Source organism: Nesoenas mayeri (assembly GCF_963082525.1).
Source record: "Nesoenas mayeri genome assembly, chromosome: 18".
Taxonomy (NCBI): domain Eukaryota; kingdom Metazoa; phylum Chordata; class Aves; order Columbiformes; family Columbidae; genus Nesoenas; species Nesoenas mayeri.
Genome location: NC_137566.1, coordinates 12,509,637 through 12,526,965, shown reverse-complemented (window position 1 = coordinate 12,526,965; position 17,329 = coordinate 12,509,637). Strand labels below are relative to the sequence as shown.

Below are 17,329 nucleotides of genomic sequence, written 5' to 3'. Positions count from 1 at the left end.
CAGGCGGGGTGGAGCAGCTGTGCAGGTCTGCGCGGCGTCGAGGAGCTGGGCTGGCGGCTGCTCTGAGAGGGTTTGAGCTTCGTGATGCAGGGAAATCGGGAAAACAACATTTCGAGTGGGCTGAAATTGCAGTCATCCCCCAAGCCGGGGCTACTGTGGCTGCTGCTGCTCCACAGAGCACTCGGGTGCCTGCAGAGTCAGTGTCTAGTTTTTCCTCAAGTACTCCACCTTAATTGGGCAGGTAAAACTCTATAATTAGGGACCTTAACTGGGGAATTTTTCTAATCCATCATATCTGCTCCATTATTCAACTCTATCAAATTCACACATGCAGGGAGAAGCAGGACATTCTTCACAACACTGTCAATATTAACGTCTTTCCAATTACAGAGCATTATAATGGCAATCTAATGAGGAACTGTGACATGCTGACTGCAACTCCCAACTTTTGATTAAAGCCTCCTTCAAGGTGCTCCCCTTTAGTTTACGGCACGGGGCTGTCCAGACGTGGGTATGGAGATGTGGGGAGCTGGAGACCCTCCGGCACAGGCTCTGGGTGCCCGGGACCCCCGCAGCCCCCGCCGCACCGTGGGCAGCCCCAGCGCGTCCTCCTCCTCCGTGGGTCTCCCAGCGTGGCTCTGCCGGGCCGGTGACGGGTGTCTGCTCTCCCGTCCGGGATGAGGTGCCCGTGTCCCATGAGGAGCCGGCCGTGTTCCCATCCCAGCACCGCTGCCCACGCCAATTCAGCGGCGCAGCTCCTGCCGCCAGGACAGCTCCCCTGACAGTGACTGACATCTCCATCCGCCCTGGAGCTGCCGTGGGCTCTGCCTGAGAATCCTCCCCATTTATCTGTTCATGTCCTCGCAGCCTCGACACCAGGAAATGAATTTCCAAACTGACTGAGATACCTGGGTTCTTACACAACTGATCTCCCAGATGAGACACTCAGTGGCATGTCTAGATATGGGGAGGCTGGAGCAGCCACCGCCTTGCCCGCCGCTTTCAGCACGAGGGGCCCCCTGCAGCTCCGGGGTGCCCCTGCCAAGACTCAGTGGGGCCAGACCTGCCCCAGCCCCCGCACATTCAGACACCGGCAGCACCAGTACAGAGGGCGCGGTGACACCCCCGGCCCTGCACCGACCAGCACAGCTCACCCAGCTGTGCAGCAGCGCCGGGGGACCCCGCGTGTGTCCCCAGACCTGCCACGTGCACCAGCGCCTGGTGCTGTCTCTGCAAAGTCCTCGGGAAGGTCTATAGTCAAAGCACCCCCTTGCAGTTTAGCAGCAGGATACACCACGTAGTAACCTCGGAGTGCTTATGGGAAGAGACGGAGGCACAGCTCCTGCCCCGGAAACCCCCGCAGCGCTGCAGGGTCCGTCCCCTCCGCGGGCTTTGTTCTCTGACGGCTGCCTGGGCTGCCTGCGATGACAGGGGAGGAGTGTGAGCTGTTGATACTGCGGCTGAAAAGGGGGGTTTATTAAAATATTCTTCTGACAGGTTCATTTTCTGAATTCCCCTGGATTATTTCCAGCATTCCAGTTCCATCAGAAATGGCTCTTTTCAGGGGATGGGGAGAGGCTTTGAGTTATTTCTTCCCTTCTCATTTAGATGGGAAAGGTTAATCCTTTGAAAGTCTGAAACAGCCACAACTAGCTGCAAGGGTTTCACGATGCAAGAGGAGCAGCGCTTGGCCAGAGCAGTATCTTGAGAAACCGTAATCCTGCGCAAGACGTCGCAGTAACAGAGGCAGTGAATCGTCACAGCCGCAGCCGTTGCCGTCGGTGTGTCGGGCTGTGGCCGTGGTGCTGCGGCCACGGCCAGGCGGGCGGACAGAGCCCGTTGTGCAGGGTGTGCGAGTCACCTCATGGACCTGACTCACCCTGTAGAACCCAAAAGCAAAAAGGCGGTGTGACCCCAGAAAGCAAAGGAATGCCGGTCACCTCTGAAAATTGTGTGTGCACCATGCATGAGAAAACAGCAAAAGGCCATCAGGTTCGCATTGGGACCAACGACGGACGCGTGGCCAAACAGCCCCGTTGGAGGCAGCTGCATTTACCCATCGCATGGAGCCAAATCCAAGGGTTTGGGGTTGGGTTTTGGTTTTTCCTGAGGCTCATCTACTGCATCCTACCGAGGAGGGACCTGCAGGAACCCAAAGGAGCAGCCAGGCCCTGGCACAGCTGGGGGGACACAGCACGGGGTGTCCCCAGCACAGGGTGTCCCAGCACGGGGTGTCCCCAGCACAGGGTGTTCCAGCACAGGGTGTTCCAGCACAGGGTGTTCCAGCATGGGGTGTCCCCAGCATGGGGTGTCCCCAGCCTGGGGCCGGGGACCTGGGGCCGTCACCCCCCGGTTACTCCACTAACGAGCTGGCTCCGGCGCCTCTTTCCGGAACAGACGTGATGCCAACTCAAAAGTAACATGACAACAGGCAGCGGCTGTAATAACGCGGTGAGGAGACATGGCTCTCAAGGCATCTACAGACTCCAGATTAAATGAAATTTTGACAGAGAAAAATATGTATTGGCAACATTTCTTGATCCACAATTCAAAGAGAAAATTGAAACCATATTTCCGTAAGAATCAGATGCTGGAGAGAAGTTCTTAATAAACAAAAAGAGACAGGTCATGTAATTCACTCCCTTTTCCTCTTTTCATTTCTTGGCCAGTTATTATTAAGAGTCAAGGAAAGAAGGTTTTTAACTGAAAATTTGTACTTGAACCTGACAAACAAAACAACTTGGAAGGAAGTTTCCCAGCTGCAAGTCAGAATATTTATGTCTGGAGAGGTAAGAAACAGTTCAAAACATCAAACAATTGGAAAAAAAAGAGCTGCTGTTAATGAGTTGAGATTGCCTGGTGTACAGACTCTTTCCTCGCTTCCTCAAAGCAGTGGCTGCAAAAGCCAGAGACGGAGAGGATGGTGTGGACTTTGGTTCTCGTTTGTCCCGGACACAGCGAGCGTCACCTCCTGGAAGGCGATGGGCGCACCGGGTGCTCCCGGAGCCGTTACCGGGCCAGCTGCCCAGCAAGTCCCGCGCTCACGTGGGAGCGACTCGGGTGCGTGTCCCGGTAGGAGATCTCGGCGTGGGAGTAATTCCACTCAAGAGCCAGTGCCCTGGGCTCAGGATATTTCCCCTGGATTTTCTGCTCTAATTGTTGCCGGCATGTGCGGCTCTGGCGGTGTCTTGGTTCGAAACGCCAGACAAACGCGTGCAGGCTGCAGAGGGAGGACGTGGCCGTGCACAGACACCCAGCACCGGCACTGGGCACGGGCACCGGCTGGAGCAGCCGCGTCGGGGAGGGTGACAAGCGTCATATCACCTCGGGAGCAGCAAAACTCCCGAGGCCACGGGCACCTCCTTCCCCAGCATGTCCCCGTCCTGACACACAGCTTCTCTGGGGCTTGGCTTTGCATCTCTTTCACCTTTGAAAAGCCGCCTCCTTCCTCTTAAGTGAGAACTGGAGGAATAAGCATGGAAACAGGGTAAATAAAAACCCCAGTTTGTGGCAACCCTTAGGAGAAGCCCCACAGAAGGTTCACCTGCGGGTGCTGTGCCGTGCGTGTTCAGCTCCTGCAGGGGTGGTTTCCCAGCCCTGCGGAGCAGAGGGTGTCTGTGGGAGGGGGACCCGCAGCCCCTGGTCCCGCCAGCCCGGCATGGCCAGGAGCGCCCGGCGAGCTGTGCCGGCGCTGGTGCGGCAGAGCTGGCGGCCGGGCCCTCCCGCGCCACAGAGTGACATGAATTAGCGTGTGACAGTGACAGAAAATGGAAAAGAATGGCCCCGCAAATGCAGTTACAAGAGAAAGGCAAATTGATTTAGTGGACATATGAGTATTTTTGAGAGAGAAAGCAAGAGAGCTGCCTGACATATTCCAAGATACCCTACGATTGCTTCTCTTAAGGAGATGTCATTCAGATTTTCCTGAACTAGCCTTTAAATTACAGTTCTATAAATAGACAGGACACTGGCAGTATTTACAGTGTGAGCATCAGGTGAAAAACTACAGCTTCTGCAGCGCCTGCTCGTCTCACCTTGTATCTGCCCTGCTGGAGGTTAACTCTTATTTCCATGTTAATGCCATCTCAATCCCAATGACTGCCATTTGTCAAATTAACATTCATTTCAACAACCCAAAAGTGAGAGCTTTTAAACATTAATTCACAACTATGAGCTCTTCTCAGCACATTATTATGTTACTGTGATGAAACAAACTGCCTATGGAAAGATATAGATCCTACTGGAAATGTTGGCACTGCGGATGAGGGAGGGAACTCGCTGTGGCGGCAGAGCTGGGCTGGCTCCGGTGTTGGGGCAGAGGTGCCCGTGCGCCGGCGCTGCCGCAATGAAGGAGCCGGGAGCGCGGGCGGGCTCTGCTCATCGGGACGCCCCGGGGTGTCCCACCCGCGTCCCTGTGAGCGTGGGGCTGGGAGGCCCCAGCTGGAAACACAGGCTTTGCCTCGCTCAGCGGCGTCCACGCCATCCTGCGCGGTGCTCCGGGCACCGTCCTGCTGCCGCACCACCGGAGCATTGCCAGGGCGAGAGATTGCCATCTGAAACACCTAAACCGCTGCTATTGTGAGTCTGCAATTGTCCCAGCTCTCACAATGACTGACTCATGTGCTGCCTCCCATTGATAAGACAAATTAGGGGAAGGGCACTCCTGTGACAGCGGCTGACGAGGCCACTGCCACCACATCCTGGGGCACGCGGGTGTGGTACAAAGGCAGGAAGCGGCACCAGCGCCCGTGGGACCTCCCTGCTGCCGTTCTGCTGCCGGCTCGAGCGAGGAGCCGCAGCGCTCCCGCACGCCGCGTTCCAGCGCAGGCCCTGCGCGGAGCGCCCGGCGCCTTGGGCAGGACACGCTGGGGCTCTGCGAGCGCCCGTCCCACCTCCGTCCCCGGGTTTTGCTGGGGGTCCATTCCGCAAACAAGCAGAGACAGATACCTACAATCAACTGCATCTAGAATAATACATGGCTCCTAACCGAATACAAGGCTGTAATTCAATCAAGATGTTCTGCTGACACTATAAACTGGGAGCGCAGCTCAGAGCGGTGTGTATAAATGCCAGCAAAACCCCGGGACTGAATTACAGCTGTACCGTTGTGCCAGACACCGTCGTGGCTCAAACACAGGGGAACAAAATCCTCTTTGTTAAACTAATTGTTTTAATACATATAGGGAAAGGACAGAAAGGACCTGTTAAATATTTGCCATTTCAGGCCTGTTCTTCGTAGGACATTTTTTTCGCATGTTGTTGATATAAGCGGTTATGTGCAGCAGTTAAATCTGCCCATAAAAACGGAAAGGTCTGAAGTGTGCATGACATATTTCAGGGGGACCGGGTGACTCAGGGGGTTGGTAATGGAGCACACAGCCTTTCACCTCTGGAGAGCTGGTTTGAATCCAAAAGCCACTACCATCTGGAGGTCGTTTGGCAGCATCCCTGTTACGAGTCGGGCTGCTCTCGGTCCTAATGACCAAGTGCTTACCTGGGGAACAGGAGCAGGGGAGCCCTGTTTCCCACCAGCGCAGGCCAGCGTGTGACCGGGGGAGCTCGGCACCAGAGGAGAGTTTGGAAAACCCATGCCAAACAAACAGCTCGGGCGCTGCCGCCCTGGCAAGGGCACCGCCGGCTGGACACGGAGCGGGAGAGCAGGCGGCGTGTCCAGCCTGGCACCGGTGGCGCAGGGCACATGGGGCTCGGGCAGGGGCTGTGCTGGGGGACGCCGGCAGAAGCACAGACCTGCAGGAAAGCTGGGGCAATGCCTGAAAGCGCCGGGGACAGCTCGTCACCCGCCCGGCAGCTGAAAATGTGGCCCCAACAGCTGAGACCCCCTGACTCTGAGCTGCTGGTGGGGCCCTCAGTGACCTGTGTCCTGGAGTTTGCCTGTATCACAGCAACATCCAGACCAACCTCCTTTGTACAGGCTGGTACAGGCAGGTGCAGGCAAGTACAGGGAGGTACAGGCAGGTACAGGGAGGTACAGGCAGGTACAGCAGGTACAGGCAGGTACAGCAGGTACAGGGAGGTACAGGCAGCTGTGGGCAGGTGCGGGCAGGTACAACAGGTACAGGCAGGTGCGGGCACGCAGCTCCCCTGCCTGCTCTGTGGGGCAGCCGCCATGTGCCCGCGGCCACCGAGCCCCTGGGGAGCCGTCCCGCGGCAGCCGTGGCCCTGTGGCCTCCGGGTGACATCTCCTGCTGGCTGACCCTCTCCATGAAGACTGATGGAGAGTGTCTGCCTCCGATGTGCTGCCCATTCTGCCTGTCTGGCTGCTGAGAAGATGAGCCCTCGGTGCCCAGCCCGCTGCGAGGACGGGGCTTCACTGCAGCCGAACGGGACGGGCCCCTGGCCGCCCGCTGCTCGGGGTGAGCTTTTCCTAAGGAGAAGCTCAAAATCCATGGGTATCAGCAGAAATTGTGGGTGGAACTAAACATGCAGAAAGCACTGATTTTCCACGTGGATGCATTGCCATTAGCCCTGCCCATTAATTAGAATAATGCTAATTGTTATTACAATTGTGATTATATACACTACTTCCTATTTACCGAGACTGGAAATATTTAAACCAAATCCTTGCAAAAGCTTCGTGCTTTTATCAAACCCAGTAACATCTTAGATAACATTTTTAAATGCCAAATTTTCTATGAAAACGTATATTTATATCAACAAAATTAAATTTCAGCTTAAGCTTCTTATTATAAATAAAAGAAAATAAGTCAATAAAACAATAAATATCTAACTGAATGAAGCAGAAATTATATCCAATTATATTTTCTTTAAAACCCAATTTATCTGCCAATATTTTCTTTAAATGCTCATGTTACTTTTTCACTTACTAACAATAAATGCCTGGATGCATTTCAAAGTGGTGCCTTTTCTATTATTTCATTTCCTGGAGTCCTCGGCTTGAAAGGACATTAATAGCACACTATAAATAAAATTTTTTAAAAAAAGTTACTTAAGGGTTTAGAGCTGAGGATTTCTATGGAAACAAACCGGAGAGGGGGGTTGCATCAGTGTGGGGGTGGTGGATGGAAACAAAGAGCACGCATTGAAAACGAAGAGAAAGTTCAGCTGCCGCACGGCAGCGCGGTGTCCCCCAGCCTGCGCCTGCTTGGTGTGTGTCCCCCAGCTTGTGCCTGCTTGGTGTGTGTCCCCCAGCCTGCGCCTGCTTTGTGTGTGTCCCCCAGCTTGTGCCTGCTTGGTGTGTGTCCCCCAGCCTGCGCCGGCTTGGTGTCCCGGACACAAGGGTACCGCGGCCAAGGGTACCCAGCACAGGGACATCCCGGTGCTGCCCCGGTGACACCTGTGGGACGGGGGCGCTGGGGGGCTGCTGGAGCCCAAGAACTGCGGGAAAGCACAGGGACAGTCCCGTGCGCTGGGACACCGGGGCATGGGGACACCAGCGGACAGTGGGGCGCTGCTGGCGGGGGTATCGCCTGTCCCATCGCGGCCCGGGTCCCCCACCTGCCCCCGCTCTGAGCGGCTACCAGACGAGGACCGATCCTGCCGCCTTTGCGCACGTGGGAAGCAGATTTCCAAGTGAGAGGGACCAAAATGACTCGCATAACATAGGAAACAATTCAACAATCAAAAAATCTTTCACTACTTAATAGGATTTTATAAATTGAATTATCTCTTTAAGCGCTGACAGTCCGAGCCTATCAATCAATTAAGGGATGCTGGGCTGAGCCTACGGGCTCGCTCGGTGGGAGTGCGCTGCGGCCGGGCTCCGCGCCTCCACCGGCCTCCCCGCCCCACCGGGCCCCGGCCCGGGAAGGTCCGCGGTTCGGGTTCGGGTTCGGGTTCGGGTTCGGGTTCGGGGCCGGGTCGGGCCGGGCCGGGCAGGGCAGGGCAGGGTCCCGGGCCCGAGAAGTTCGCGGTTCGGGGCCGGGCAGCTCCAGCCCCGCTCGGGCTCGCTCGGCGGGCGGCAGCGCCGGGACCTCGCTGGGACACGCGGGTCAGCCTGGCCCCGCCCGGCACCCCAGGAGCAGGTGAGTGCGTCGCCCAAACCGCAGCCTCGGGGCTCCGCAGCGCCGGCCGCCCCGGGGAAGCCGGCCGGGCCGGGCTCTGCTCCCCGGGCAGCCCAGCGCCCGCCCCGCCCGCTGCCGCCGCCCCTCGGCCCCCAGCCCGGGGCCGTTCCCGCTGCCCCCGGGGCCGTTCCCGCTGCCCCCGGGGCCGTTCCCGCTGCCCCCGGGGCCCTCCCTGCACACGGGTGTCTCGCCCTTCAGCTGCAAGCCGCAAAAAACAATGAGCTTGTAAACAAACGGGTTATCCAGCCTTAATTGTTTGTCCTGAGTATATTTGGCAGCTGAAATGTCCTTTATGGGCTGCATCTGGCAGCGGTACGGCCGCGGGTCAGGCTGAATCCAGCGGCTTGTGTCTGGAGCCGGACAGACCCCCGGACAGGCAGAGGCCCTGGGTGACCCCTGGCATGAGTTCTGGCTTTTTGGCAACCTTAGGTGTGTGCAATTTGCCTCTCAGTGCTAAGGGCATGAATGCAGGAGGTGAAGCTGATGTTATTGATGGTGCGTAGGACCAGGTGTTCACAGACGAAAGGTTAGTTTATTAACCCACTGGGAGACCTTATGAAAAACAAATTCAGGTAAACAACATATTTTTCTTGACTGCTTTTCAAGATTTAAGGCAGGGATCCTGTTCTGAGTCTCTTTGACACATTTCCATTGCACTCCATTATTACATTCTTCAAAGAAGAGAGATTACTTCTCGTGCCACATTCTGGGAAGAGAGAAACCTAATTGAATCTGCTGCCCGTGCACCGGCCAGCATCTCCTTCCTAGTTATGGATGGTCGTGAGAGTTACTAAAACACATGGTCAGCCCTATCTGACAGACATTTTTCTGTCCGGGACCTGCAGGTTCAAGGCTGTATCCCCCATTTCTCCACCTGGGGCAGCCTGTGCCCCCATCCCCGTGCTCCCGGGTCTGCGCTGCCCGTCCTACAGCTCTTTCCTCTGTCCCAGGGGAGTGTCATTGTGGCTCTTTGTCTGCTGAGAAGTGGGGTTCCAAGTGAACCCTCTTGTGTGTCCCCTTGGCGAGGAGCCGCGTGTCGGGGGGCTGCACGGCGCCTCCACCGCGCACCCCGCGGGCAGCGCTGGCGATGCCGCGGCCCCGGGCTCAGCGCTGCGCCCGCCGCGGGGACCGGCTCGGGTGGGCGTCCTGGGGCGTCTGGTGCGGAATCGGGCAGCGTGGGGCACGGCTGCCCGTGCCCTGGGCTTCTCGCTATCCTCTGAGCATGGTGCTTGGGAGAGAAATCCCTGTGCCCTGCATATGACCACAGGAACTTGATTAAGCACTGAACTTTAATTAATTGACTGGCTTGGAGTAATAACGTTCACAGATTCACTTTGCCCCACGAAGAAGCGAATAGTTCATTTACATGAACTGTCAGGTGTGAGGGCCGCGGTCGTGCCAACAGCCGCGCTCCTCCACCCGCCATCAGGCAGGAGAGGGCCCAGCACGCGGGGTCTGGGCCCCCACGCCCCCGCACCCCGAACCCCCCGCTGGAGCTGCCGCGTGCGGCACATCCCGAGCCGGCCGCACGTGCCCCGCGGCTCCTCCAGCGCGCGTCCTCTGCGCCTTAAATTGATTGGCACTTTCTATTTGAGGAAAAATGAGTTCTTAAAATTGAAATACTGGTTATTGTTATGGTAATACAGTGAGGCTGTGGCAGGAGAGATTTTAAGATACAAAAAGGCTGGTTTAAATCAAGCGGCTGATAGGTGAGTCTATATAAAGTACTCAGCGCTAATGAGTTCAGAGGTGTCTGCGTCCTGGCTCCGGGCCCCGCGATGCAGCTCATTCCAGGGTGGGCGCAGGTAATAACCGTGATAACCGGAGGCCTTGGAGATCATTATTGCTTTATCACGTTTTGTATAGAATATTTCCGGCCTCGTTTAGGGTGTCAGCCGCTATCAAACGCTTCCTTGCTTTCGGAGGGTGACGTGTCCCTGCGGCGCTGGCGTACCTGGCGCCCCGGGGGCTCCGGGACCCTCGCGTGGGGACAGGGGCCGAGCAGGAGATTTATGAATAATGTAAGGAAAAAAGTACCGAGCCCATGTTAGCGCTACATAGTGACTGATTCACAACATACGTTATTGCTTTCTCTCATCTTTACCTGAAATTAGTAATTTAGAGTCCATACCTTTATTTGGAAAATAATAGCACGCACAGAATTATAAAAGTTTAATATGCTCTGAGTAAAATGAAAAATGAGCAGTTATGATATTGTCTAACACTTTCAAATGTGTTTATTAATTCATGTTTTAAATCATAAGTTTCATTCTGCAGGAGAGTCATACACAGCAATAAGCAAGTTTTAAAATATTAATGAATAAACAATATTCTCTATTGAAATATAACATGCTTCTTTGAACAACGTACCACCGGTAATAAATCACAACCAGCAGAAAATTGCATTTCATATTTAATACAACTTGAACTCTGCCTTTTTATAAATGATATCTTTTTTGTTTAATTGACGTCAGTTCAGATCTAGCAGATTGCTAATAAAATTCTGGATTTCCATATTTAATGACGCGTGCTCTTTATGCTGAATTTTACCACCAAAAATGCGGCCTTTTATTATCCTAATAGATGCGTTAATAGGTGAGCGGTGCCAGGCATGGTGGAGCCGGTAGCGTTGCTGGCGCAGTGCGGGGCCCAGTGCCGGCTCTGGCTGTGGGTGTGGTGCCCGGTGCCGGCTCTGGCTGTGGGCGCGGTGCCCGGTGCCCGCTCTGGCTGTGGGTACGGGGCCCGGTGCCGGCTCTGGCTGTGGGCGCGGGGGCCGGAGCCCACAGGGGGTCCCGTCAGGTCCCAGCTCTTCTGCCACGGGAGCCACCGCGCACCCCGGGAAGGGGCTCAGGGCACAGCCCGTGCGCCACCCGCACACCCGCAGCGCCCTACACGAGTGTGCACGCTGCGCACACCTTAGCTGCAAATACGAATTAAATTAATTGGTTTTAATTAGCCTGTGTAAATAAGATCCTTAAATTTGTTGCCACATGAGGGTTTTGGCAGTCTCCAATAAATTAATCCTTTTTATTATATCAATGACAGGGAGATGATCAAATAGGCTTTGATACAGATTTGGGATTTATCACCTAGGAGCACTCTGATATGCGTGAACTGTTTTCTTTCTTCCTGCTGCTGGAGGCAAGAACGAGGCAGCACGCGGCGTCTGCTCGAGCGAGTCGTCTGCAGGAGCAGCGGGGACGGCGCGGCAAACGGACGGGGCTGACGGGGAAGCTTTGAAGCAAAGTTTGTCTTCAGGGTTCGTTGGGTAAGTGGAGTTTTCAGCAGGCGGGGCACATGGAGAGATGTGGGGACAAGGGGCGTCCTGTGACGAGGCACAGCAATTAGTGAGTTAGTGCGCGGTGTCAGCGCAGCCGGCAGCGGGAGCTGAGCCCAAGCAGCAGCCAGCCGGGCCCCCCTGCCCGGGGTGGGGAGGGCAGCAGCTTTGGGCTGCACTCACACCGGGCGGTCCCTCGCGCGGCCTTCACGAGGGCAGCAGGAGCCTGTCGGCTGCCGTTCCGTGGCATCGACCTCCAGTGCTTACCCTGCAGCCTCCGCTTGCGCCCGTCTCTCTGGGAGCTGGTTCTCCGTTAGCCTGGGCCATGCGCACCGTTCCTCCCCCCGTGCCTGGGGGGCCGGTGCCGCGGGCTGCGGGACACCGCGCCGGCTGCGTCTGCAGCAGCTTCGCCCTGCGTGTCACAGCCCATTTCCCAGGTACCGCTCAGATGCAGCCGGCGCCCACGGCCAGGCTGTCAGCAAAGGTTTGAGATGCGGCAGCATCCTTCCCCTCGCCCGCAGCGGGAGGAGCGCACGGCTTTGTACCTGAGGTGTGCGGGGAGACCCAGCGTGGGCGCTGCCCGGGTATCCGCAGGACGTGAGCAGCGCCCGTGTCCCACCCGGAAAGCCCAGGACACCAGTTCAGAGCTGGGCTGTCCCCAGCGTCCCCTCTCCATGGCCAGGGAGCTGCTGCTCACGAAACCTTCTCCTGCTCTCTGCCACCAAGGGAAGGATAACAGGATGGGAATTCTAATCATATATTATATTACCGTGTCATATTAGACTAATAAAATCCTAATATGATACAGGAATGGGGAGCATATCATAACTCCTCTGTGACTAATACAATGCATGCAATAAATCACTCCCAGGGCTTATCCTTAACAATTGTATCAGTGCTTTCTGTGTCACGCTGATAACTCAGTCCCTCTGATCTAATGGTTCACTTTTCTTCACAGTCCATATGGCAGTGACATTAAAGCTAATGAAATAAAATAAAATTTGCCAATCTGAACAATTCCATTCTTTAAAAAGATCTATTTTATTAACACAAACTGGAAACATCTTCAGTTACTTGGAGTTATTTTTATCACACAGGAAATACATGGCACAGACATTGGCATCAGCATCTTGCATCCGACTCTGCAGAAGACATCGCTACGGGATAACAGGGCGCTGGGTGTGTGAACGCCACGGAGAGGAGCTCATCGCCTGCTTCGCTTTTGGCATCCGAAGGTTTGTATTCTCTGTGGGGCTGTGGGAGGGCCGCACGCCTGCGGTCATGGTTCTGTGGGTCGTGGTTCTGCGGGTCACAGTTCTGCGGGTCGCAGACCCGGGTGAATCTGCTGCAGTGCCAGGTGCTGTTTCTCCCCGGCCGTGGGGCTTCTCAGGACCCTCCTGTGGGACACCCCGGCCCCCAGATCCTCGGGCACAGGAGATGGCGACTCCTGGGATCTGCTGCGAGTCTCGCCGCTGGTTCGCGCCGTGCTGTGCAGGTCAGTGGGGCGCGGGCGGGCGGGCTTTGCTCCTGCGCCACCGCAGCGCTGGGGCTGCAGCAGCTCCGAGTGCGGCGACGTTCGCCTGCACCAACAGCCCAGACCGGGGTGCGGGGAATCAGGCCTGAGCCACCGCGCAGTCCCACGGTGTCCTCGCCGTGCCGGGCTGGGTGCGCGGTGCTGGACCGGGTCCCCCAGGGCCGGTGTCCTGTCCCGGGTGCCGGTCCTGCCCAGGGCCCTGTTGGCCCTTCGGGCTGCAGCTACCGGGTGAAACACAATACCATTAACAGCATGATCCTAATACTGGTGCTTGCAGTAAACCTTCCTGATGTGTGATCAAGCCTCAAGGACAAGATGTTTATTATTTGCCATGTAGCCACGTGGCTGTTCTCCAATGTACGGAAAGGCCAAATTGCACTTGTAATTCAAAGGGACCCAAAGCCTTAATGCTGTGAAGCAGCAGCTAATGATGCCCAGCGGGCGCGGGGCATGCAAGTGCAGCCCAAAGGTTGTTGATGGCCTTCCTCTGAACCTCCTCCGCCGCTGACAGGTCCTTGCCTGTGGCCAGCGGAGATGTGATCAAGATGAGGGACGTCTGTGTGTTCATTACGCTGCCTACGCCTCCACTGACACACTTTACATCTAAAATACTGTTTCCGTTGAGCTGAACCATAACCATTGAGCGTGTGGACTTGGGGAGCTCCATTAGCAAATGCAAATTGGTGGGTGCTTTGTCCTGTGTACACAGAAGTCTTGGGAAGTCATGGTCCCTGTCTGCCCCAACTCGTTAACTGATAATGAAAGCTTTGCAATGCATGTCTCGTTATTTACTTTTTTATTTAAATGCACCACCTGTAGCGAAAGAAGCAACTTTCAGTTCTAAAACTGATGGAGAAGTGGTGTCTGCTCCGGAAGCAAAGGCAGCAGCAGTAACTGGTGCACAAGGGCTGCAGGATGCAGAGGGTGCCTGTGGTCCAGGAGTCGGAGCAGGTAAACAAAGGTCTTTCTTTTACAAAGGTGTGGGTGGGAGACGCTGCCCCGCAGGCCGACTGAAATGTGCAAATATTTGTTTAGCCACCAAGCCAACAGCTGCAGGGCCGAGGAGCTGGGACGAGCAGAGCGCGCAGGGCCCAGCGCCGCAGCAGCGCCGCCGACTCCTCCGAGCTGCACCAGCCCGCGCGGTGAGTACGTGTATTTATCAAAGACCATTTGCTGCAAGTGATTAACGTTAATTTGATTTCCTGTGAGTCAATTTCCTTGAGATATGGTAAATAGGCTATTACCTGTTATTGACCTTTACTATATTAAAAAGACTTAAAATTAGCATTTATATATATATGTCCTTCCAAAAAAGTTTTTTTAATAAAGAAAAATAGTTTTATAATCATATTACACTTGCTAGCTGAGGCTGTAGTTCCAAAGTTAATGTTAAATAAGGATGGTAATCAAGAGTGAAGATGACGATGATGATCTCTGAACTCATCTGAGCTCTGGCCCCTTCCTTTGCCCCCACCCGTTCCTGGCGCGCGGGGCGGGTGGGCGCCCAGCCCTGTGTTGGGAGCGCGCGGGGCGGGTGGGCGCCCAGCCCTGCGTTGGGAGCCGTGCGGGGCGGGCGGTGCGCCCGGCCCTGCGTTGGGAGCGTGTGGGGCAGGTGGGCGCCCCAGGCATCCCAGCCCCGTCTGACTGACTGAGCGGCAAGAACGTACAGCAGCGGTTCGTCATGAAAGCAAAAAGTTTATTCATGTTTGAAACTACATAGAACTACCACGAGGAAGACTCTTCAATCCAGGGTGTAATCCAGTTAGAAAGTAACACGAAACGGTTTAATACATTAGAATCACTGCCACAAATTATTTTCATGACTCAATCAGTTTCAGAATCGCATACAATACAAAAGAGAGAAGGAAAGGGCCCCCTGTCACACAGGGGAAATGTACAGTACTGAATACTGATGTCTGTATGCATTACAATTAGTTGTTGGTTTTTGCGTGGATTAGTAACAAGATGAAGAACATTCAAAATGTTTCTCAGTATTTACAACAGTTTCACTGTTTTGTGTTAAACGTAAGTCCCCATGTTTCCACTTCGCTTCTGTAAAAGTTGCCAATGCAACCCTGATTCTTTTAAAAGATTACAATGTACATTACATTTCATGGGGAAACAAAGAGTTAATTACAAGATGCAAAAAGATAAGAAAGAGACAAACTACAGCGTGAGTATCGTTCAGAGGTAGTAAGTGAGCACTCTAAGCTACAGAACATGTTGAAAGTCTATTGGTTCGTATGAGTTCGCATGAGGTAATAAAGCTGTGTTTGATTGGTGAGATGTATAAATACTCTTTTGCTACACTATGTACAACACTCCATATGATGGTGCTTTTCCTTTGTTTGCCGCCAGCGGAGGCGCCGGCAGGCGCGGCAGCACCAGCTCGTACTGTAAAACCCGGGGAGCCGCCGCGGCCGCGCGGGACACGAGGAGACGCGGGTCCGGGGCTTTAGCAAGAAAAGATGCTCCTGCTTTCCAATCTAATTGGTAAGACAATAGATCACAACAAAAATGTGACGAATAAGGATTCTTAAACACAACCATTAACCGAAATAACTGAACAGCTCTTTTTATTCCAACTCTATAAGAGATATGAAAAGATTAAACACAATCAAAGTCTGCAATTCATCTTGACTTTCCATGAGAATATGCACAGAGTTAAATTTGGGTGAGGTGTTTCTTTGTCTGCTCTCGCTATTGAGGTTAAGCTTGTCCTGTGCTTTTACCCTTAAGACCAAGTAATTGGCAACTGTTAGACCAACGCTGTTAAAACTGCTGATGATAAATTATGATAAAATAGTTACAGGGCTATAAACAATGCTAAATCTTGGCCTAATTGGATAAAGTGCTTTTTAACATTGTGTGTTTTAAGTATAAATACAAATGATTATGATACCTTTAAAAAACAGATTTACCAAGTTTCCTAATAAGACAAGGTTTTACAGTAAAGCTGTAGGTGGTTGGCTACAAAAACTCTTTCCTTTTTCTCCTGTGACTCTGAATGCGCTAATCAAGGCATCTCAGCGCAGGGAAAAAGTGTTGCTAGGAGATTAGTTAGAGGTATCAGAGTGCACACTTCCCGGCCCTTCTGTAGGGGAAGTCACAGAAGATGGAGTAGTTGCGTCCTGCCAGCCTCCATTAGCCTGAAAAGGGAAAAACAATTCAATAGATGCAATTACGCATATTAATTATACTGTACACTAGAAGTACCAGAGCGGGCGGCCCAGGTGTGGGAGGTTGTCCTGCGCTCGCTCTGGCTGCAGCACCCGTGCGAGGAACCAGCAGCCGGCACCGGGAACGCCGCCTTCCCGCCAGACGCCGGCGCAATTAGCACCGGGGGATTTCTGCACAGCCCGTCGGCGCTTTAATGAGCAACATCCCATTAGCCCACACATCAGCTTTTCCCCTGAGAAGACGAGTCCAGGGCCACCGTGTTTAACCCCTCGCGTCCCCGCGCAGGGAACGGCCGCTGGACGGGGCTGCGGGAGGAAAGGGGCCGCTGGGCCCGCGTCCAGCCATCTCCACGCGGCCCGTCTGAGCCGCTGCCCGTCCCGCCCGGCCCTCCCCGCGCAGCGAGAGCAGCGCTCGGGAACAAATTCGCCTCATGTCTCGGCCGATCGCGGCAATTGCCGAAATCAATGTCTGATCACATTTCTGCCGTGGCAGACAGCTTGTCGCTACATATTTTTCTGTCAGTCAAGAGGAGGGAGGCGCGGGGCTCGTGAGCCGGGGGAGGCTGAGTGGAAGTGACGGGGAGGCCTCTCCCCGCGCCGCCCCGGCTGCCGGCGCCCGCGGCCGCCCCCGCCGGGAGAGGGGACCCCGCGCTGCTGCCCGCGCCACGCGCCGAGCCGCCCCGACCGCCGGCACCGGGCGGCGGGAGCGCCGCGCTCTGCCAGGACGGCGAGAGGGGCAGCCACGGTGGCGCCCGGTACCCGGCACAGCCGACCCTCGAACCCCACACCCAGCCGGGAGAGATTTTTATAGGGCATTAAAAACATTGTTCAGCTATCATGACAACAGCAAATGCTTTATGGCTCCAAGAGGAGGAGAAAGAAGCCTCGGTAATTATCTCCTTTGCAGATGACAAACAGCAAGCAGAGCAGCTCTCAGCCTGACAAATCCAAAGGTTCGCGTTTGGCTTCTCTTAAGTAAAATGAACAGCAACGCCAACCTGCCATCACAACACGGCTGGAACCCCCCACCCTTTACAACAGCCTGAACACGCACCATCCTGCTCGGGTGCGGAGGCACCGCGGCTTTGCTATTCCTTAAAGATACGAGAATCTACTTAGAGAAAGAAAAACTCTTGTGCAGATATGAGTCTAAAGATATTCCATCTGAAGTAAACATCATTCCTCTTTTATCCAAATTTATAAACAACAAATGTACAATATTTTTACTCAGCCTGGCAGCTGGAGGAGAGGTTGTCAGCAAGCATTCTTTTTTTCAAATAAATTAATCCTTACTCTG

The 17,329-nt window shown here is 54.6% G+C and overlaps 1 protein-coding gene across 3 annotated transcripts in view; it reads right to left on the bottom strand.

Annotated features, from left to right (window-relative positions):
* Positions 1-15,827: 15,827 nt before the first annotated feature.
* Positions 15,828-17,329, bottom strand: part of PBX3 (PBX homeobox 3) — a gene marked incomplete at its 3' end in the record, with an annotated part of 97,241 nt that continues 95,739 nt past the window's right edge. For all 3 annotated transcript variants that reach the window (XM_080356117.1, XM_080356119.1, XM_080356118.1), the window contains exon 9: positions 15,828-16,002. In XM_080356117.1, the coding sequence (XP_080212243.1) occupies positions 15,910-16,002 (93 nt within the window). The remainder of the gene's footprint in view (positions 16,003-17,329) is intronic.